The 22,894-nt window shown below is 49.2% G+C and overlaps 2 protein-coding genes across 4 annotated transcripts in view; one reads left to right on the top strand and one right to left on the bottom strand.

Moving 5' to 3' along the window:
- Positions 1-1,888, top strand: part of FARSB (phenylalanyl-tRNA synthetase subunit beta) — a 75,021-nt gene extending 73,133 nt beyond the window's left edge. For all 3 annotated transcript variants that reach the window (XM_066345866.1, XM_066345864.1, XM_066345865.1), the window contains one exon: positions 1,613-1,888. In XM_066345866.1, the coding sequence (XP_066201963.1) occupies positions 1,613-1,764 (152 nt within the window). In that variant the 3' untranslated portion in view covers positions 1,765-1,888. The remainder of the gene's footprint in view (positions 1-1,612) is intronic.
- Positions 1,889-14,940: 13,052 nt separating this feature from the next.
- SGPP2 (sphingosine-1-phosphate phosphatase 2) overlaps positions 14,941-22,894 on the bottom strand; it is a 99,593-nt gene continuing 91,639 nt past the window's right edge. The window contains exon 5 of the mRNA XM_066345815.1: positions 14,941-16,203. Coding sequence (XP_066201912.1) covers positions 15,652-16,203 — 552 coding nt within the window. The 3' untranslated portion in view covers positions 14,941-15,651. The remainder of the gene's footprint in view (positions 16,204-22,894) is intronic.

Below are 22,894 nucleotides of genomic sequence, written 5' to 3'. Positions count from 1 at the left end.
CTGTCTTAGTCTGACTCCCCTTCCCGCCCTCTGCCAAGTGTACGCAGCCAAATAATTATGAGCATCAAATGCAGTTCGTTGAAAGTCTTGCTTTAATAGACAGGGAAGCAGGATTGTTTTGTTTGGGGGGAATGTGGAAAACAGACCACCTATATTTCAACCAGGTTGTTTTGGGATTATTTAAGAATGATAATGAACACTTGGTCGTGAAGATAAGCGCCCTCCCGTGCTGACCGGGCAGTTGGTGTACCGCCCTGAGTCTCCAGTACAGCTGGCCCCACCTGACAGTCACCCCCACCCCGTTTCTGTGTTTCTCCCTCCTGTTGACCTTGGGCCATTAGTAGACACTCAGCAGTTTACTCTTTCATAAATAATGCACTGTTCGCAGTGGCAGGCTGGAGGCTGCGGCCCTGCTCGGCTCGGTATTTATAGTTCGTGCCAGTAAATGTCTTGGGTGGTTTGGTCAGGAGCTCGGGGCCCGATCCGTTTTCAAGTGGGCGGTGAGAGGAGTGAGTCAGCGTTCTTGAACTTCAGTGGAGTCGAGTGTTGATACACTTGTTGAGCGTGGAGTGGCCTGTGTGTTTGCTTGTTTGTAGCTCTTTAACCCTCAGGAACTGGGACTGGCTTGGTAAGGCGTCTGCATTGGCACCAGATGAAGGGAGTTTTCTGCCTGTCTTGAGATAAACTGGGCTCAGCCGGACTCGTTTGGGGCCGGCTGTGCTGTGGTTGTTCCGGTGACACTTCCAGACTGCTGAGAAGGCTCCTTCTCCGATGGGAGTGCGGGTCCCATTCTGGTGACAGGGTCGCTGCAGGTGGCGTACAGCCTGTGCTCTGCGATGTAAGAAGGTAGAAAAGGGTGATGCTTTGAATAGAAAATAAGTTCAGTGCAGACTTTTTATCCAGCGAGGTTTACTTTGGAAAAACCTGTTTCAGAACAGGTTCTTCCCGTGCAAGGTCGTCAGTTTTATATTTCATTTTTCCTTTTGTCCTTTTAGGGCCAGATGCCTCCCGACTGAGCCTGCTTGGCTGCCCTTTCAGCCCCCGTGACAGAACCCCGGGCCCTGGCTCTCACACTGGCCCTAGCCTCGTCCTTCCTTACAGCCCCCGTGACAGATCCCCGGGCCCTGGCTCTCACACTGGCCCTAGCCTGGCCCTTCCTTACAGCCCCCGTGACAGATCCCCGGACCCGGGCTCTCACACTGGCCCTAGCCTGGCCCTTCCTTACAGCCCCCGTGACAGATCCCCGGGCCCTGGCTCTCACACTGGCCCTAGCCTGGCCCTTCCTTACAGCCCCCGTGACAGATCCCCGGGCCCTGGCTCTCACACTGGCCCTAGTGTAGCCCTTCCTTACAGCCCCCGGGACAGATCCCCGGGCCCTGGCTCTCACACTGGCCCTAGCCTGCCCCTTCCTTACAGAGCCCGTGGTGTGACAGCAATACTGCTCTTTGAGACTAGAATGTGTGAGGAAACACTGTCATTTCAGGGCAGTGGTGTAAAGAAGAATCGCTGTTTTTAAAGGAGGCTAATGAGCTTTCAGTGTGAAGTATCTGCTGACAGCGATGCCTGGAGAAACGTTGATTTTTCTACGTTGATTTTTCTCTCTGTTTTGCAGGCCCTGCTTTCTTCCCCGGGCGGTGCGCCGAGGTCTTTGCCAGGGGTCAGAGCGTCGGGACGCTGGGGGTCCTTCATCCGGATGTCATCACCAAGTTTGAGCTGACCATGCCCTGCTCCTCCCTGGAAATCAACATTGAGCCCTTTTTGTGAAGACGGGTCCCTGTGGTGTGGTTCTCTCCCCGAGTGTCCCTTTGTCCCCTACTGGTGTCCTGTAGTCCCCACAGGGCACAGCCATCTGTGCTTTAATGTTGAATAAAGCAGAAAGCAGTGTGTACTCCGTGGGTAGAACCCGCCCGTTCCCGCGGCTGGCCAGCCTGGTGTCCGGGTGGTGCTTCCTGTTCGGTAAAGCCCAGCGGTGCCCGAGCAGGCGCCAGGCGACGCCCGGCTCAGCCCTGAGAACGAGAGCCGCGCCCAGGCAGCGTTCACACGTGGGCAGGGGCCACTGCCGCAGACCCGGGCCGTGTTCCCAGTGACGAGGCGAGACAGGGAGAAACACACGTTGAACGAGTGCGACACCACAGAGGGTGCTTAGTTTTCTTTTTCTCCATCTGAGTGCGTTCACCCTTGGGACACGATAACAGCGCTTTTAGAAACCCTTAAAGAAGCGGTGATGGTCTCGGGGTCCCCAAACTTTTTACACAGGGGGCCAGTTCACTGTTCCTCAGACTGTTGGAAGGCCGCCACATACAGACATACAGTGCTCCTCTCACTGACCGCCAATGAAAGAGGCGCCCCTTCCGGAAGTGTGTGGGGGGGGTCGGATAAATGGCCTCAGGGGGCCGCATGCCACCCGTGGGCCGCAGTTTGGGGACGCCTGGAGTGGTTACAGCCTCTGAAGTCATTTTAATGAAGCAAAAATCTGCAACCCAGATATTCAGAGTATTTGAGAGCCGTGGGGATTGTTTTGCCTCTGATCCTCGGAGGCGGTTAGCGTGCGGGCGGGGGCGGTTAGCGTGCGGGCGGGGGCGGTTAGCGCGCGGGCGGGGGCAGTTAGCGCGAGGGCGGGGGCGGTTAGCGTGCAGGCGGGCGGGCAGAGGGCTGTTCTGCTGGGAGAGCTGGAAAGGACTGTCACTGTGGTGTGAACATTAGGAAACAATGAAAAACTATTGTCCTGGGGCCAGGCCGTGCATTTTACCATCATCATCATTATAAAATCATGGTTTTACGTACCTGATTGAGCTGCTAGTTGGTGTTATTTTATAGGGCGGCATTAGCTCTTCCCTGAAGCTAAGCTTCTGCCGTGCCTTACCTTACCGCCTAATTTACTTCCATACTTGGACCTAGACTTCTGCAGTAGGTGCTATCTACTGAAAAAAGCTGGAGCTAATGCTGGAGAAAGAGCTCGGTTACTGGTAAGATGAAATGAAACAATAAAATGTAAAACTTGAAAGCGAGGCAGGTGTAGAACTAGCCAAGAAACATCGACCAGAACTGTTTGTGGAGCATTTGCTGAGCCTGCTTATAAGAAAAGACAATCATATTATTACCCTGAATGAGGCAGCAATGGCTAATTTAGCAAGAATCGTGAACATGGCCTTGGCCGGTCGGCCTGGCGTGTGGAAGTCCCGGGTTCGATTCCCAGCCAGGGCACACAGGAGAGGCGCCCATTTGCTTCTCCACCACCCCCCCCCCTCTTCCTCTCTGTCTCTCTCTTCCCCTCCCACAGCCAAGGCTCCATTGGAGCAAAGATGGCCCGGGCGCTGGGGATGGCTCCTTGGCCTCTGCCCCAGGCGCTGGAGTGGTTCTGGTCACAGCAGAGCGATGCCCCAGAGGGGCAGAACATCGCCCCCTGGTGGGCAGAGCTTCGCCCCTGGTGGGCGTGCCGGGTGGATCCCGGTCGGGCGCATGCAGGAGTCTGTCTGCCTGTCTCTCCCCATTTCCAGTTTCAGAAAAATACAAAAAAAAAAAAAGAATCGTGAACATGGACTTCCATCCATTCCAATTCTGTTATAAGCAGATCCTCAAAGTTTTAAGAATGAGATGAGATATCCTCATAAAATATGTTTGTCAAAGGGTTTGTATCCAGTGTACATGAAGATTTCTTACAACTCAAGCCAGTCCAGTTTTTAAGAATGGACAAAAGATTTGAACCGATATTTCCCCAAAGAAGATAAAGGAAATAAGCATGTGAAAAGATACTCAGCATCACTGGTGCTCAGACAAATGTAAATAAAAACCACAATGCAAATTAAAATGACTACAATTGAAAGAACTGATACCACCAAATGTTGATGAGACTGGAGCTACTGGAAATTTCATGCATTGGTGGTGGGAATTTGAATGGTGTAGCCACTTTGGAAATAGTTTGGCAGTTTCTTAAAACATGAAACATACATACACTTATCATTCAGCCACTCTGCCCCCTAGTTTATAGTTTGGCCCTACAAAGACTTATGCAACTGTTCACACAATGTTATTCACAGTAGCCACAGCCCAATGTTTGTCAGCAGATGAATGGATAAACAAATTACAGTATGTCTGTATTGTGAAATACTCGGAAAAATAACAAAACAAAGGTTCAGAACAACACAAATGAACCTTAAAGCGCTATGCTCAGTGAAAGAGGACACACTTAAAAGCCCCCGTGTGATGCCACTTACGTGAAGTTCTAAAAGAGTCAAGGGCGGATTGGTTGGCTGGCTCGCGGAAGGGGACTACAAAGGGTTAAGGGGAAACTTTCGGGCGATGGGAATATTCTGTGCCTAACTGAGGTGGCCCGTTAAGATGTAGGTTACACTTCAGTACAGCTGGGAGCAAAAACGGGAGTGCCACGTGTAATTTGCGCCACACCAGCAGATGCATGCAGAAGGTGCCAGAGCATGAATTTTAGAGCTGGTCTGGCTGTTCAAGGTGACAGACAGTCTCCCCTAGTTTCAGGTTCACTGGTGAAATGATGGTTCGTGGGACATTTGATAGCGATTGTCGGAGTGGGTGGTCACTTGTGAGCAGCCAGCCACCTGGGTATTTCGAGTGGTCAGAAACTACTTGTATTGAAAAACCCACTACCTAATTGTGTATCCCAGCACGAAAGGCGATGATCAGTGCTGTCTATCATGTGGGTGCTTCTGCCCTCTGAAGCAGGAAACAGTAGGAAGAAAGACTATCAGTACCTTAGAAGAGAAACGAGCCTTCAGCGGACGAGGCAAGGCTCCCCGGCCAGATCAGCTTACACCTGACCACGGAGAGGCTGTGCTGGAGCCAGGACAGTCTGCGGGCGCTGCCGGAAAGCCTTTACCGCACCTTAGGGAAAGCGGGAGCCCTAGTGTTGAAAGGAAGATTAGATATAATCAATGCTTGTTCTTGTTTACAGATAACTTCTGCTACAACCTGACGTTCCTGCATGACTAGTTTATAAAGTATTTTCACATATGATCTTATTTCAACATTTTTTTTTTTAGCAAGAAACAGGAAAGGAAAGATGAGAAGCTTCAACTCATAGTTGCGTTACTTAAGTTGTTCATTGATTGCTTCTTTTATATGCCTTGATGGGGGGGGGGGGGGCTCCAGCTGAGCCAGTGACCTTGGGCTTCAAGCCAGCAACCTTTGGACTCAAGCCAGCGACCATGGGGTCACGTCTATGATCCCACACTCAAGCCGGACCCCACACAAGCTGGTGAGCCTGCGCACAAGCTGGTGACATCGGGTTTCGAACCCAAGTCGTCCGTGTCCCAGGTCTATGCTCTGTCCACTGCTCCACCACTGGTGGGGCTAATTTTTTCTAGTTTCTTAGTCATAGGAGGATAGGTAGAATAGGAATTTTTCCTGGTTTATAGAACGGTCAGCCTTCAGAGAGATGAATGAGGTGCCCAAATGTTGCATGGCTAATGAGGAGGATTGGGACAGCTAATCAGAATGACTTGGAGTTCATGATCACTCATTGGTTTGTGTCATTGACTTATCCAAAATGTTGATATTTCTACAAGATTTTGTATATAAAAAATACTGAAAAATAAATTAAAAATCTTAACACCACTACTTTAAAAATTGTATAAACTAAGACCTTCCCAGGCTAATTTACCCTTCTTCCCTAATGCCTTCAAGTAAGTTCCCACTGTTAACAATTCAGCTCATAGTGTCTCTGAAATTTGCCCCTTGTGTGGACAGCCTCACACGTGCTCAGAGTTTGTGGGTCATTCTCTACTTGCTGGTTTGCAACAAGTTCTTTTTTATCTTACCTACTGTATCTCATGACATTTCACTTAGTCCGTCTCATTTTTCCAGCTCAGTACCTACAGACCTACGGCATTCTTTGAAATGATACAATTTTCTATTGTACAGATGTCCAGAATTTGTTCAGCTGTTCCTCTGTTGATGGACATTCTGTTGCTTCCAAGTCTGCAGTTACAAATAGTGCTCCAATGGACTTCAATATAGTTCCCGCTAAAATAGCACTGGTGTAGGGACCCCCAGAACACAGTCCTAAAGGCTGCAGGACTATAAACGCCCACATTTGCTGCCTGACAGTCATATTCACAGATACGTGGAGTTACTTAGATAGTTGTTAGGTGTGACTTGGGTGCTCAAGCAGTGTGTTATCCCAGTAGGGTAGAGTCCTAGACATGTGGGGGATGTTCATGACCACCTTACTCTGTAAACAGCAGTAGCCTAACGAGGAGCCAGCGAGCCTAACTGCTCCCTGGCCCCTCAGCAGTGAGGGGCTCCTCAGGTTAGTAAAAAGCATTGCGCACAATCTTCCTTCTCGTCTTTGCCTCTGCTTGTTTTCCTTAAATACCTCTAACCCCAGGGTGTGGGTATTGACTTGGCTCTTCTGTCCACTTTATGCAGAAACAGACCAGTGGCCTTAAAAGGACACACTGCCTTCAGCAAAATATGTCTAAACAATAGCTTTTTTTTTTTTCTTAAGTGAGAAGTAGAGAGAGAGAGAGAGATCCTGCATGCACCCTGACCTAATGGGATTCACCCAGCATGCCCACTACTGGGCAATGCCCTGCCCATCTGGGGTCGTTGTTCTGTTGCTTGGCAACCAAGCTATTTTAGTGCCTGAGGTGAGGCCATGGAGCCATCCTTTGCACCTGTGGCCAACTCGCTCTAATGGAGCCATGACTGTGGGAGGAGAAGAGGTAGAAGGAAGAGGGGAGGGGTGAAGAAGCAGATGGTCCCTTCTCCTGTGTGCTCTGACTAGGAATGAAACCCAGGACTCCCACATGCCGGGCCAACACTACCACTGAGCCAGCCAGCCAGGGCCAAATGATTATAGCTTTTAGCTTTTGACACCAGATCTCTTCCAAGTTATGGCTTATTACCAAAAAAAAAAAAAAAAAAAGCAGCTGCCATACAGCACATAGATGTAACAGTCTGCGAGCAGCCCCACAACCCGACCTAAGTGGATGCGGGAAAACAGGCTTTCTGGGTACAGGCAGGGGGCCAAAGGGCCAGTGCTTGACCAGCCAGCCGCGAGAAGGGCAGAGCAGACCCAACGCGATTCTCGTTTCCACTACTGCCGGGTACTTTTCAGGTCTCCTGCTCTCTGACTTTCCAGTAAACAGACAGGATGACTGTAAACATTGTACCAGGACCGGGGTGAGCAAATACCTCCAGCAAAGGAGTTAATTGAATTCTGTCTGGCTAAAGCCCTGTGTGTGTTTGCTCCCCGTGACCCACGCAGTGCAGTAAGAATATTCTCAAGCCTACACTCAGGGTTTCCACTCCTTACCCGAAAGGTTTGGCCTGGACTATTTCCATTTAAGGAAGTCAGGCCCATGATGCGATTCTGCATTAGAAACACTCTCCGCAGCCTCCCCCAGGGTCAGGAGGGCACTCTCAAGAGAGCCGCTGCCGCATTCCAGGTTGCGCACGGCTGTACCACATGGGAAGCAAATGCACCCTTTCTATAAGACAGCGAAGTGAAGATGTGGAGGGTGTGTGCCCTTTTGCTACCAAAGCTCATAGCAAAATAAATATCCTACATTCCACAAATCACAACTTTCTGTCATGAGGCCTGAAAATATGCCGGCCCCTCAAATAAGTACCTGCCCAAGGCCAGCAAGGAACCATCTGGAGGTAACGCTGGGAGAACATTCGCTCTGTGCCGGACACATACAGGGGGAAGGACCAGCCAACACAGGTGGGCTTGACCCGAGACTTCCTAGCTGTGTTGGGCGGAACAGGTAAACGAGGAGCACTTGGGGTGACCCTGAGGTGGACCAAGCAAGGGAAGCCAGCTAGAAGGGTGCCCCGTGAGCAGGTCGTACCGTAGGGAGGAGACAGATGGTGTGGCTAAGCTAACAGAAAATGGGCCTGACACCTGTCCCAGAGAGGCCGTGGACCAGCGTTTGCTTTGGGGCACATTGAATATAAACATGGATCCGCTAGGCCTGACTTACTCTCTGGTCATCAAGGGACTTAACCCTTGGAGTAGTGAGTGTTTTTCATGCTCACTGACGGCTGGGAGTGAGGTTTGTTTTTTTTTTAAAAAAAAAATAGTTCCAGTTACAGTTTTATTAACCTAAATTCATGTTTGTTTGATAACCAATTTATGGAAACAAGAAGAACATACATTTGCCTTTTTTTTTTTTAATGTTACTTACACATTTTCAAAAGAAATCAATTGTACTCTGGATGGTCAGGAGGCACGAGGATGTACATGAACGTTCGTACTGCTCAAAGGGTTAAGCATCTAGCTGATCTCTACACCTTTCTTCCCAAGGAAGTCTTTCCTACTTTGCATACCCCATCTAGAAATCCAGATGAAATATATAAACCAGTGGTTTTCAGGACACTGGACATCAATCAGCGCTGAAGGCCAGTGATCCCTGAGAGACAGAAAATGCACAAGGGGAGCCCTGTGACTGCCCTGCTCGCTGCCTGGACAGCTCAGAGGCTGTGGAGCAGGGGTGGGGACCCGGGCAGAGCTGAGGAAATGGGGCCGGGGGCCCCAAGGCCCAGGCAGCTGGAGCTGGTGGGCAGGATGAGCTGCGGAGACCGGCGGAGGCTGCCCTGCAGCCCAGAGTCGGGAGCCAATCCCACGGGCACGCGAGGGCACCACCCTGTGACCGAGACAGCCTGGACCCCTCCACAAAGAACGGGGGGAGCACTCCTTGCAGCTCACACAGCCCAGGGCTGGTAAGTCCTCAGAAATCAGGCGGCGATGGGGAGGGTCCTCAAGGATTTTCTTCTCAGTACTGGGAAAGCCAACTGCAGACTAAACAGTAGTCTAGTTCTGCCTACTAAAGCTTAGAAACAAGACCCAGAAGACTCAAGCTAGTTCCAAGGAGGGAACTTCATCCCAACACCCAATAATGTAAAACTCACAGTATCTGACGTCCCATAAGAAATTACCAGGTAAGCGAGAAAGCCAGGAAGTACAGCTCTTAATGAAGAAGACGGGGAAATAGGAGTCAAAGACTAACCCGAGAACGGCATAGATGGTGGAATGAATAGACATTCCAGAAGAATGAACTGCATTCCAGATGTTCAGGAAGCCAGAGGGAAGACGGAGCACAGTGAGACGTGGAAGGTGTATGTTCTGAATTCCTAGAGAAGGAAACTAAGAGATAAAAAGGAAAAGAATAGCCTGACCGGGCGGTGGCGCAGTGGGTAGAGCATCAGACTGGGATGCAGAAAACCCAGGTTTGAGACTCCGAGGTCGCCAGTTTGAACAAGGGCTCATCTGGTTTGAGCAAAAAGCTCACCAGCTTGGACCCAAGATCGCTGGCTCGAGCAAGGGGTTACTCGGTCTGCTGAAGGCCTGCGGTCAAGGCATGTATGAGAAAGCAATCAATGAACAATTAAGGTGTTGCAATGTGCAACGAAAAACTAATGATTGATGCTTCTCATCTCTCCGTTCCTGTCTGTCTGTCCCTGTCTATCCCTCTCTCTGACTCTCTCTCTGTTAAAAAAAAAAAAAAAGGAAAAGAATAAACAGATAAAAATCGTACTAAGACCTATTTAACAGCAGAATTGATTTCATGAAAAATGTACGTTAAGCAGTGTTTTTCTCCCCCCTCCACCCCACAACAAAAATAGCTTTCTCCCCCCTCCACCCCAAATACTGTATCAGTACCTACCGTATTTCCCCATGTATAAGACATATATAAAATGCACTTTAATTTTGGGAACCGAAATTTGGAAAAAAAAAAAGTATATTACATAAAGTTATTGAACTCAAGTTTTATTCATCTCAAAATTCATACAACTCCTCATCACTGTCAAAACTCCCATCCATTCATTAGCTTGTCCTCATCTGCCTCTGATGACGAATCACTGTCTTCAATAATGAGCGCAAAAACAAGTGCGAAAAGGCGGGAAATGCAAGTAAAAAGATCTACAACTACTGTATAAGACGCACCCCGTTTTTATTAGATCCCAAATTTTTCAAAAAAAGGTGCATCTTATACATGGGGAAATACAGTAGTGAAAACCACTGCGCTCACCTGTGTTCAGTGTGCCCTGCGCACAGATGGCTCCCCACACAGCGCCACCTGTCTGGCTCCCAGGTGGCCAGAGACACTGCAGCGGGGAAGCCCACTCCTGTGGAGGCTCACAGATGCAGGTGGGGGGCCTGAAGGCAGCACCGAGTCCTCCCGCCCCACCCCCGGCAGTTTCAGGCTGGCGCTGTCGGGAGGCATGGACATTCTTTGAAGCCTTCCGTGGGGGAAGAGTCTGGCTTGTGCTCCAGCCACGGGGACCCTGATATCACAGTCACAGAGAGCACGGTCAGCAGATGTGCTCACAGGCGAAGCCCTCTGGCCGGAACTCCTCGCTCTGTCCTTGCTCTTGTCTGTTTTGCATGCCAGAGAGACAGGCGTGGAAAAGGAAAACGGATTTTTGGCTTTGTCCAGCTCCCTTGTCTCATGTGGCTACAGCTTTTAGAATGTAACATTCTATTCGTGGTTCACATTCAGCTCTCATTCTTCATATGCATCTGGGAAACAGTCACGTCTGCCCTACAGGTGTGCCCCACTTTGAGAAAACAGTGGACGCGTGGCGTGGCCACAGTAATGCATTAAGGAGCCTTGCGTTTTCAGAAATGACGGATTGTCATACGATTTCTAAACAGCAAACCCCTTGGTGCACTTAAAATTCAAGTTTAAAAAATCTGAACACAGGCGGCTTTTAGGAAAACATCTGTTCTCTAAAACGAGATACGTCTACACCCTTATTCCCTTTGGTCCTGGTCAGCCTCTTACTAGAGGCTTCCTTCAGTGCCATTAAAGGGAGACAGAAATGGAGCCTTCACGGGTCCCTCAAGGAGCCAGGCTCATGGCAAAATATTTTTTTACTGTCAAGTTTCTTTCTTTTTTTTTTTTTTTCATTTTTCCGAAGCTGGAAACGGGGAGGCAGTCAGACAGACTCCCGCATGCGCCTGACCGGGATCTACCCGGCACGCCCACCAGGGGGCGATGCTCTGTCCATCCGGGGCATCGCTCTGTTGCATCCAGAGCCATTCTAGCGCCTGAGGCAGAGGCCACAGAGCCATCCTCAGTGCCCGGGCCAACATTGCTCCAATGGAGCCTTGGCTGCAGGAGGGGAAGAGAGAGACAGAGAAGAAGGAGAGGGGGAGGGGTGGAGAAGCAGATGGGCGCTTCTCCTGTGTGCCCTGGCCGGGAATCGAACCCAGGACTCCTGCACGCCAGGCTGACGCTTTACCGCTGAGCCAACCGGCCAGGGCCGACAAAATATTTTTTTAAATGAAACTCCACAGGACTAGTTCAGGGAACTGAGCAGAGAGAGGAGGGAGGAAGGCACCCAGGACACAGACCAAGTCCCTGCCTGCTGTCACCTCTGCGTAGGGCCAAAAGCAGACACGGGAATGCATGAAACTGTGTCTGAAAGGCTGAGAGCAGCGAGGGGAAGGCGCCCAGTGCGGACTCTTAGGTACTCCGATGAGGAACATGAGAGGAGACTGAGATCATCTCTAGATGTCACCTCATCCGGAATGCTCCCCCGGGGACGCAAGGACAGGGACTAAGGGACTTCTCAGGCTTCCTTCCTGTCCTTATGATCGGGTTCTTTTTTTTATTTTTTATTTTTATTCATTTTTAGAGAGGAGAGAGAGGGAGAGAGGGAGAGAGAGATACAGAGAGAGAGAGAGAGAGAAGGGGGGAGGAGCTGGAAACATCGACTCCCATATGTGCCTTGACCAGGCAAGCCCAGGGTTTCGAACCGGCGACTTCAGCATTTCCAGGTCGACGCTTTATCCACTGTGCCACCACAGGTCAGGCTATGATTGGGTTCTGCAACATCAAAGCCCCTTGCTGATCCTCCACCACTGTCATTTCTACACACCGTCACCAGCACAGGTCTGGACAGGGTTCTCCTTGTGAGAGCTGGATGCAGGTGTTTGGGAGGAGGGGTCTTCGACATGCTGTGCCCTCCGTGAAGGGTCATCTTGTACCTACTTCCCGTCACACCCCTGTGCAGACCTCCCTGGCTCATGCCCTCCTGCCACGAGCCTTCCTTGAGTTGCTGCAGCCCCATGCTGGGATTAATTTCCCCTCCGCTCAATTGCTACATGCCCCCCACCACACACCCATAGCCTTAACACTTTGTATCTTGAATGTGACTCTCTGAACCTGTGTTGCTGCCCTCCAGAGAGAACTCCGCAGTGTAGATGGCGTCTTGTCCTGCTGCAGGCGCCCAAGCTGCCCGGCATATTTGGTATTAAATATATTACTGTCCAAAGGACAAACAGGATCCTAGCCTCGGCCTTGCAAATAGGAGTGTCAGTTTTCTGTGTCATTCCAAAGAGCAAATCTGTGATGCTTGAAGGCAGAGCATATCATTGTAATAATATGAAATGGGGTTGTGTCCATTTGGTTCGGCAAACAGTGTACTTGTCTGTGAAAACCCTTTAGTTACGTTAACTAGCAGCACCTGTAACATTTGCCTTTCAACACAGCGACCTTTATCTACGAATATGGTACGTCAATGTGCTTTAGTATCAAGGAGTTGGAAGGTTATTTCAGCATGCAAACACACCACTTCCTGTTAATCACATCTGTGACCATGTGACACTCACCAACATTTGCATGTGATTGAATTGTGATGACAGAGAATGATATAGCCTGCTGTATATATATTTTTTCACCTTTTTCCAACTCAGGTCCAGGGATCCTTGAGGAAAAAAAGTCTAGGGGGGGAAAAAAATCCGAGGAAGCAGAAACTGGCTCTGAAAGCACTTAATAAATCATAGTCAAACAAAAATGATTTTATTTTTAAAAGAATAAATTTACATAATGATACATAAGCAAGACAGCTGAAACCTTCCAAAATAGAAACCAGAGCATATGGCCCGGAACCGCCACATGCTTTGATGACACTTGGGAAGCATCAGCCGCCTCTTTGGGCGAGAACGTCCCACATGACAGTGTACCCCTCGGGCATGCTGTGGGGTGACGGCAGCCACCCCCGTGAAGGGGTTTCAGTTCAGGAGTCCCTCTGGGCCTTTCTTCCGTGGATTCTGCTAGGGGGTAGGTCTGAGCAAAACTGGTGTGACATGACCATTCTTGGGAGTGATGGTTACAGAATGGACACCCTGGGCCAGAGTGGGGGTGGTTTGGGGCAGGGTGAGGACAGCACCTGACCCCTGGGGGTGCCGATGATCCTGATGTGTCACAGGCAGGGTTGGCAACACCCCTGATCTTCAGCTTATAGTGGATATATCACAGTAAATTTGACTTTAAAGATTTAATTTTTTTATTTTAATGGTAGCTGTATTTTTCATATTTCTGTATTCTATTGATTTTTCTGAGTATTTTTTTTTTAAATAATTTTTAAAGTTCTTGCTCTCGAAGACTCCAGATCAAGAGATGGGCTTTGGACCAAGACTGAGCTTCAACCAGCAGGGGGCAGTCTTTCCCCAGAGAGAACATCTAGATGGCTTACCATAGAGCAAGGCAAACTCTGAGGGGCATGTGCGGTGTGTGGATGAGAAAGACTAAGAGGTGTAAGACTTTAATAGCGAGAGGAATGAATGTAGAGGGCTCGCAAGGCAGGAGCTCAAAAAACTAAGCATGGCCTCGTCAATATTTGCTCTTCATTCTCCAGTTTCTATAGTAAGATACTTGAAAAAGTGATCAACCATGACAAATCCTTGAGTCATTCTTGATGGGCAATGAATGGCTCCATCCAAACAGCAAATACAGCCTTACACACAGTAGAGCTGATCGGCCTCCCTTGGGACTTAGAAGAGACAGGCAATAAAAATTTCATATGCGCTCAAACGTTTCACCAACACCCACTGCCATGACCACAAATGACACAAGTGGCAAAGGCTGATCCTTTTGTTCGATGGCTTCAGAAAAATCAACTGAAATCATTTTGCATAATTATGCAGTGGTTTGGCAGTGGGGGCGGAGTTACAGGAAGTGTCTCATCCACTGCACCGGGACTGGGGTGGAGGAGGAGCGCTGGAGGAGGAGCGCTGGAGTGCCTCTGCGCTGGACCCAAGTCCCGCCCCTCCATGTGGTGCAGCAAACACTACTCAGTGTGATGCAAAAATAGTCAAATGGGAAGCATCTTCACCCCTGCATTCTAGTTGAAAAATGTGAGCAGAATTTGAAGAGAAAACTGGATGTTTTACTAAAAAGTATTCTCAAGAAAGCGGAGCACGAAGTCAGTTACAAGAGGTCATTTCAGCAATAAGGCCAAGGGACATGTTCGAGATCAGGACAAATATGGCTCTTGCTTTCATGCTGGAGGCAGAGGTGAAGGGCCTCGCTTTCCAGGCAGGCTCAGGTCCCCCGACCCCGCCTCCCCACCCCCGAGTGTGCGTGCACATGGCGAGGATGTGTCCGATTGTAATCCCGGCTTCGGTGGCTCTGGCGCTGGACTGCAAAAGGTTCTTTGTTAACTGTGCATGTTTACACTGATTTCTGAGGAAATTGCTACTTCTTGTTTCTTATGCTAAATAACTGGAGTGGAGCCCTGCGAGGGTCCTGTCTGCACAACGCTCCCCTTCCTAAGACTGCTGAGGACACACCCTTGGTGTACAGGGTGCTGTGCAGGGTTGGCTTGTTTTCCCAAAAGAGGCTGTTCTTATTCTTGCATGAATTACCCTTAAAATTGCCAAAAGCTAAGGTGGGAAGCCAGCGAGGGGTTTAGCAGATGAGAAGTGGTTATTATAGAAAGGAGCTGGGGGAACGGAGGAGCTCTGTCAGGACCGCGCCATGTCCTGGAGGGAGGTCGAGTCCCTCCACATCCGGCGCCAGAAAGGACCGAGTTCTCTGTCCCTCTACTGACCCACTTTGACATGCAGCAAAGAGGAAAAGGCTGAAGATGGGTCGAGGGCTCCTCCCGAGTCACTGAGAAGCAGGAGCGAGCGGAACACGCAGACAAACCCAGAACCCGCTTTTGATGAAGGGAAACCCCCACCCGCCTGGCGTGGTAGGAGCAGCCCGCCGGTTCCATGGGTCCAGAGAGTGCGGTGAAGGTTCCCGGAACCACAAAATGTACCAACTTCCTGCCTCCCTGTCCCCGCCTCCAGAGGCGGGGACCGTGGAGGGAAGTGGGCTTGTCTTTCATGACGTCGCAGAGAGGGCTACCTGGCTCCCACCACCCGAGCGGGCAGTCTAGTTTGATCAGAGTGACAAGGCCACCATGTCTGCGGAATGCAGTTTTACCGGGTGCCACCCTTTCTGCCGGACCAAAGTTCCCACTCGGGAAACGAGACTCGGTGCTGGGCCAGGTGGTAACTGAAAAGACAGGCCCACCCTCGGCTCCCAGACCCCGCCCATCTCTCCAGAGCCCAGGGCCGCTGTTCCTAAACCATCCACGCTCCTGCCAGCCCATGACTTGGTCTAGAGACCGTGTTAACAGACAGGGTGAGAACCCTTTAAGAACCTGACTGGGTTTTCGCCTGGCTTCACCTGAGGCATGGCCCTCCTGGACTAATGGATCCTATGGGACACTGTTTCCTTTCAAATGGCAGCGACATTTATCATGGAGATCAGCAAAGCAGGCACATGACTTAAATAATTTTTTTCAAAATAAAATGTGGTGTCAAGACTTGCCCACCCAACAACTTCCCTATGTCTTGGCTCTTGTCCAGTGGGCTCATTTCCAGCTGCTTGAGGCTCAGAGCAATCCCAAAAACCTGTGTAGCATGGGCACAAAGGTTGTGGCACAGATGCCAACAGACGTGTAGGTGACAAACTTGTAAGGCACTTCGATCTCGAGTCTCCGCCTGGCCTCCTTGTTCCTGGTGACCACCTTGAACCACGAGTATAACACTTGCAGCGAGAGATTCTGCACGAGCTGGCGAACCAGGAGGATCAGCATAAGTCCCACGGCAAATTTGGTCAGACCCAGAACCAGCACAGCGGTGGTGAGCTGCGGGATGTGCTGAACCACGGGCAGTGATCCCGTGGGCTCCGCCATGAGCTGGAAGAAATGGTTGATCCAGAATCCGATGGTCACCCCAGCCCCGGCGGCCATGACGGTGGTGGTGTCCGCTCTGGTCGGGCTGTAGTAATCAGACACTGGGTAATTGTAACACAGAAGGAACGGTACCACTATGACACACACGGGGAAGAGGGGGCTGGCCGAGTCCAGGCGATCGAGCAGGGTCCAGGCAGGGAAGGTGACGACAATGAGGACCGTGGTGATCAGGATGCCACCCAGCACATCCTGCAGGGAGGAGAGAAAAGAGTAAGCCAGTGAATGCTCCCGGGATGCAGGTATAATTCTGAGTCAAATGTGGTTGATTCGACAATATGATTTTTATACTGTTTTGTCTGTTTTTTTAATGCATATTTGAGAAATATAGTCATAGTCACATTATAGATTTATGTTTTTCTGTCTTTTGAAAGTAATTCTATACTTGTTTTCTTTTTTTTATTGTGTGTGTGTGTGTGTGTGTGTGTGAGAGAGAGAGAGAGAGAGAGAGACAGACAGACAGACAGACAGACAGAAAGGGTGAGAGATGAGAAGTATCAACTTGTAATTGAGGCACTTTAGTTGTTCATTGATTGCTTTCTCATACCTGCCTTGACCTGGGGGCTCTAGCCGAGCCAGTGACCCCTTGCTCAAGCCAGCGACCTTGGGCTTCCAGTTACCTTGGGCTTAAGCCAGTGGCTATAAAGTTATGTCTATGATCCCACACTCAAGCTGGTGAGCCTGTGCTCAAGCCAGATGAGCCTTCGCTCAAGCCGGAGACATCAGGGTTTTGAACCTGGGTCCTCAGCTTCCCAGGCCGATGCTCTATCCACTGCGCTGCCACCTGGTCAGGCTATACAGTGGTACCCTGAGATACAAATTTAATTCATTCTGTAACAGAGCTCATATGTCCGTCAACTCATATATCAAACTGCCGATACTGGACCCGTGCACCAACGTGCCAACTAGCTTCCTGAATCACGACTCGAATCTCAGAATTTTGTTCGGATCTCAAACAAAAATACGGACCAAGTCGCAGCTTGTATCTTAAAAAAATTCGTATGTTGGTCTGTTCATACCTCAAGGTACCACTGTATTTGTTTTCTTAATGCACAACTATACTCACATTGTTCCTTCAATCTCCTTTTAACTTTATATGACATGTATTGTCAGGATTTTCACAGAGGTGCCAGCACCCTTTCTTGGTAGGCATGTGTTAGGGCTGCAGCCGGCTGGGGGGGGGGGGGGGCGTTAGCTGGGGGGAGGGGCAGTCACACCACAGCAGTCGCACCGTCATGCTTACAGGTCATTTGTTTGGGACAGTGTGAGGAGACATTTTGGGTGTGGCGGTGACAGAGCACCTCCATGCCACCATTTCATCAAGTGGCTGTACCTTGCTTAATCTAATTAATCCTTTTTTAGAACATTTTCGATTTTGGTTTTCTTTTCTCCTTCCTCCATTACTCCCTCTTTCCCCTCCTCCTTTCCTGTCTTCCTTGAGTGCCTGTTTAAGACATCATCGTTAACTCCTTAGTATCATCTCTTTCCTTTTTCCTTTATTCCCATTGCAAACATTAGAAGAGGAAGTCAGTGTAATTAAGGAATGAACACATGTATGTCAGAATGAGGAGCTTGCTGCGATTTTGTTACAAAGTTTCTGTGGGTTATTTTGAAAGTTTAGAGTTGAAAAATTGAAAACATTTCCCCTGGTGAGCTGGGAAATCTGGAAGACACCAGAAAGTAGTACATATGCAAACTACTGAAAAGTATGAGGAGAAAATAGATCATTTCCACTACCTGGAGTCAACCCTGTCTATATTTGGCATGTGGTCTTACACTCTTTACACACACACACACACACACACACACACACACGCACACATTAGAATTCTATAGGCTTGATCTTTCATTTGTAATAACTTCATTATTTCTCTTGCTTAGTCTCTAATAAAATGACATCTCACACAGTGGGGGAGGATTAGATTTTAGAGAAAGTCACTGAGGCTACAGCAAACTTCACGACCAGTGGGCACCCATTCACCCTTCTGGCAGCCACGTGTGAGAGCCCGCCCTACGCCAGACATGGCGCTAGCAGAGCCAATGTGAGCGAAACAAACACAATCTGTACCCACGCGGAGCTCACAGTCTAGTGGAGAGACAGACCGTCCTGTTACTTGAGAGGGAACGAGGCCAGTGAGTGCAGATGTTGATGGTCCCCCGAGACTGGAGAATAGAGAGCAAACGTAGGCAGAAGACACCTCCTACAGGGCCGTAAAGTCCAGCCCACTTGCGGAGGACTGCATCCCGGGAGCAAGGAAGCACTGAAGTAGCTCTCTTTGGGTACCAACGTATTTCCCCTTGAAGGGATAGTTCTGACGGCAGTGAAAAGAGATGGCAGAGCAAGCATGGATGGTGGAGACCAGCTGCCCCTCAGAGGAAGCTTTGTGGCTGCACTGTCCCCCGTGTGGCATCCGGGGCCTCCCCTGCTCTTCGGCCACCATCTCTGTCCTCAGTTATCCCCGTATTCATGATCTCCACGGTCTCCCATGACTCCCTTCCCCATGCTTACAAATATACACTGATACTGACTTATTTTTGGAATAAAGGAAAAAGTCTTCATTTAAGCATTCTGGTTACCGAAATTAAGCCACACTCTTGGATAGGATTTTCTATACCAGTTGCCTCCACTTCAACTTGAAGCGCTCGTGTTGTTTAGATTCTTAGATTAGATGATACACCATTTTCAAAGGCCACTTACAGACATTTGTTGGTTGCTTTTTCAGTCTATGTCTTTGACCCAGTAGCCTCATATTTTCCCTTGAGGATCCATGAGGTTCTGGGAAATTATGGAGTTGGAGCACATGACCAAGGTAGGCCAATCAATGCTTTGTATCTCCTGGTGACAGTGACTGGTATAGGGGTGGTCATGGGACCGAAGCGAGCCCAATCAGAATGAGTTGTAGAGCTTCAGTTTGAATTCCAGGGAGGAGATATGCTTTCTTCTGAACACTGTGTCCTGCAGAGTCACGCACTTCCGTTTAGCAGACAGCTCTTATTAACACGACCCCCCACCATCCTGGCTCTTCTCTGACCTCTGAGAAGTCTCTCCTTTAGATCTTTCTCCGGTTTCTACATCCTGAGCATGGGCATTGCCATTGATGCCGTCTTCAAGCCTTGTGTGTTTTCTCCTTGAAGAGTTAGTGTGGTTTGTGGCTTCATCTTTCATTCTCTATCAGTGTGACTCTCAAACCTGTGTCTTCAGGTGTCTCTCTTAACCCTTTGAGTAGTGAGTTCTTTTCATGCTTGCTGACCCCTAGGAGTGAGTTTGTTTTCAAAAAATGAAATTAGTTCCAGTTATAGTTTTATTAACTTAAAATCATGTGTGTTTGATAACTAATTTATGGAAATAAGAACACACATTTGCCTTTTTTTAATGTTGCCTTACACATTTTTAAAATAAATCTTTTTGTTACGATCATACTCTGGATGGTCAGGAGGCACAAGGACGTACATGAACGTTCATACTGCTCAAAGGGTGAAACCTTAGTCCTGCATCTTTTATTGGAACGCTAGACATTTTTATTCAGATGTCCCATCAGCCCCCCAAAGCATTTTGTCTAAAATTAAAACCATCAACAACCAAACAGAAAAATGGTTGCCATGTTCTAGAGGTGGGGGGGGGGGGGAGGGGAGTGTGTGACTACAAAAAGATAGCATTTTTTGAGGAGATAGAACCATTCTATATTGGGGGGGTGGCTACCCAAATCTATATGTGTGTTAAAATCCATAGACCTTTCTACCCCAAACAGTCCATTTCTTTTACTGTTAATTTTAAAAATAAATTTAAAAATTACATTTCAAACAGAAATTAAAAAGCTAGTGGGCTTTCTCTGCCACTGAGTAACACAGCTGAGTGTCTGCTGCTGTGAGTAAAGCAGTGTGCTGGACACCCAGGTTCCTAGCATGTCCCCTCCCCACCCCCCCACTCGCTACCCCCACAGCGCGCTGAGAACCTATCAGTGTTAGCAATAATCCAGAAGTACGACATTCTGGTGCTGAACTAGGAGGAGGGGAAAAGAGACTCTGTCTATTAACCATATGAGTGCAAAACGGCACAACCCTTATGGGGAAGAACTTGGCCATATTTTTAGAAATTACAAGAACATTTAACCTCTGACCTGCAATCTCACTCTGGGACTGGACCACAGAGACCCGCCTGCCTATATCTGAAATGAGGCATGTACATGTATGTTGTCTGTCGTAGTTGGCTTATAATGGCAAACGACTGGAAACATGACAAGTAGTGCCCTAGAGGACCAGTGAAACCTACCCATGGTATGGTCACGTGACAGAGTGAGTTCTCTGCGGCTGCAGGGAATGTGGAATTTTAAATACCATGTGTACAGCCGTATATACAGCATGCTACCATTCCCATTTAAAAATGGTAGCAGAATAGATACATTTGTACTTCAACACACAAATGAGTTCGCTTAAATGGGGGGACAGAGTTGAGAAGGAGACTTTTCTTAGGCTACCATTATATGCCTTTCGAATTTTATATCATGTATATATACTGCCTCTTTAAAATACTTAAGCGAGACAAAATTCAGTCTCTCCTTCTCCGAACAGGCCCTGCCTTTCCATCCCCACGTGGAGGGCTCCCCGGTGAGCCTAGCAGTGGCCTCAGCAGGGACTGGAACTCTATGGTAGAGGTGGACAGGGGCCCACCACGCCCTCACCTGCTGAGGACTAAGGGAGTCTTGTCTGTGTGCCGCAAAGGAACATGCATTTTGAGAGCACGAAGAAAACCAGGAGCAGTGAGCTCAACACCCCAAAAATCGCCTCTCCTCTCTCAGCCAGGGGAAGATTGTGCCTCTTAGATGCTGGACTTTACACCTGAGTGCTCAGGAGTCAGAGAGGATGGAAGAGTCCCTTTGCCTCCGCCTGGAAAACACAGAGCGAGATCATGCTTCTCTGGAGCCCGTCCGCCAGAGGGCTCTCGGGGAGAAGAACCAGTTCTTTCTCCCACCCCGGGCCACAGTGCCCCATGGGGACACTTTCTGATACCAGGACAAGGGCACGGTGTCTGTATCGCCCACTGTGGCCCTTGATTCGGAGTCATAGGCACACACCGGCTTTGCGTGGAAGGACAGCTGGGGAGATGCTGGCGACACGCAGCCCTGCAGGAACGGGTGCTGTTGCCTGGCAGGGACCGTGAGAGTCGCTCAGCACACAGCAGCCTCTCCTAGACTAGCCTCTCCTAGCTCTAGTCACTGCCAAGGTCAGGGAGCTGCAGGGCCCGGACGACAGTGGGTAAAACCCAAGTGCCCAAGGTCACAGCCTGGGTGAGAGCAAAGGAACCGGCAAAGCCATCCTGTCACCATCATGTCAACCAGGGCAACACTGGCGACAGGGGCTCCGATGGGTTCATGGGAGACTCCCTTGCAAAACTCCAGAAATATTCTGTGCGGGCATTTCTATTGGGGATAGTTTTGCAAAGAGCCAGAGGTTCCGAGCAGTCCTGCAGGTGCTCAGGGGAATTCTGATGACATACCTGTTTCTGTTGGTGGCGCCCCAGGCTCCCCGGGCACAGAAGCTCAGAGTCCTGGTGGCAGTATCTGACTGCTCCTCCCCGTCAGCCCCCACCCCCGTCACTCACAAGCTCCCACTCCTGCCGACAGAGCTCAGACCCTCGCTGCAGCCCCAGAGCACCCACGGACGGCTTTCCCCGTGGCTGTTTCTATAGCGGGTGCTCCCCGGCTTCGGTGTGCACTAGAATCCCCGGGGAGACTGGAAAACACAGCTTCCAGGGGAGTGCCCTCTGGTTCTGATCCGATGTGTGGCCCAGGAGTCTGCATTGTAACGCCCCGAGGCCATGCTGATGTCATAAGTCTCAATAGGAAATGCTGAGAAGTATTAGCCTATATATCAAGAGGAGGAGCCTGCTTGCCGTGGGTTTAATTAAGCTATAATTCCAAGGGTTTCTCTCACTCCAGTCAAGTGGGTCTACTAGCTTTTCCTAAACGTGCCGAGCACAGTTTTATCACCCAGGGCCGTATTCCTTTTATGTCCGGCACACGTTCCATCTCTAGCAGCATCTGGCCAGGTCACCTAAGTAAGGCTCAGCTCTGAAGCTACTTCCTTCCCCACACAGCCTCAGGTATCAGCCCCGCTGGAAATAACCTCTCCCTGAACTGAACGTGAAGGCACTCGCTTCACACGACCTGAAAGGTCCTTCCCTCCTAAGTGCCTCTGCTGCCGGTTGGGTGGCCATGTGCTTTTCCCTGAGTGGGTGAGAAAACTCCCCTCAGTAAAGACGAGCTCTTCTGCACAGTTACACTGCTCCTCCATGTCCCCAGCAGGGAGCTTATCATGTAGCAGACACTCAGGCATAGTGATCAGAGGATCGATGCTTTTCTCTTATCCTGGACAGCCAGAGGATTTAATATGTACTGTTCCGATCCATAAAAGAAAATGTGCTTTCCTCTCCTATCTTCCTTTGTAACTGCAGTTATCCAAGTCCCAGACATCTGGTTGGAATATTCTTCCTAAGCTAATTCTGTTTGTCTTCAATATATCAGGAGACCAGGCTATTTTGGTCCACAGACCCAGCATTTGAGGCAAAAGTAATTTTAGTCAACATGGCTGCTGGCGTCTTTTTTCTTTCTTTCTTTCTTTCTTTTTTTTTTTTTTTGTCTTTTAGCCACACGGTTGGATTTTTCGCCATAAAAGGCGATAACAAGACATTTAGGTATTTTCATAAGGAAAATACTCGAACCGTCAGCTCATGAGATTTCTAATTTGGGGCTCTAGGTTTCTAATAACAAATTATTCTAAACAGCTTCTAAAAATAAGAACTTGTAGTGCTTGAAAATTCTCGAACAACTTTTTACAAGAATTTTCTTCAAGCTCCTAAGTTCACAGAAACTAGAAAAGCTCACAA

This window comes from Saccopteryx leptura, chromosome 7 (assembly GCF_036850995.1).
Source record: "Saccopteryx leptura isolate mSacLep1 chromosome 7, mSacLep1_pri_phased_curated, whole genome shotgun sequence".
Lineage (NCBI taxonomy): Eukaryota > Metazoa > Chordata > Mammalia > Chiroptera > Emballonuridae > Saccopteryx > Saccopteryx leptura.
The sequence above is the reverse complement of the archived record's forward strand: the minus strand, read 5'-3'. Positions and strand labels throughout refer to the sequence as shown.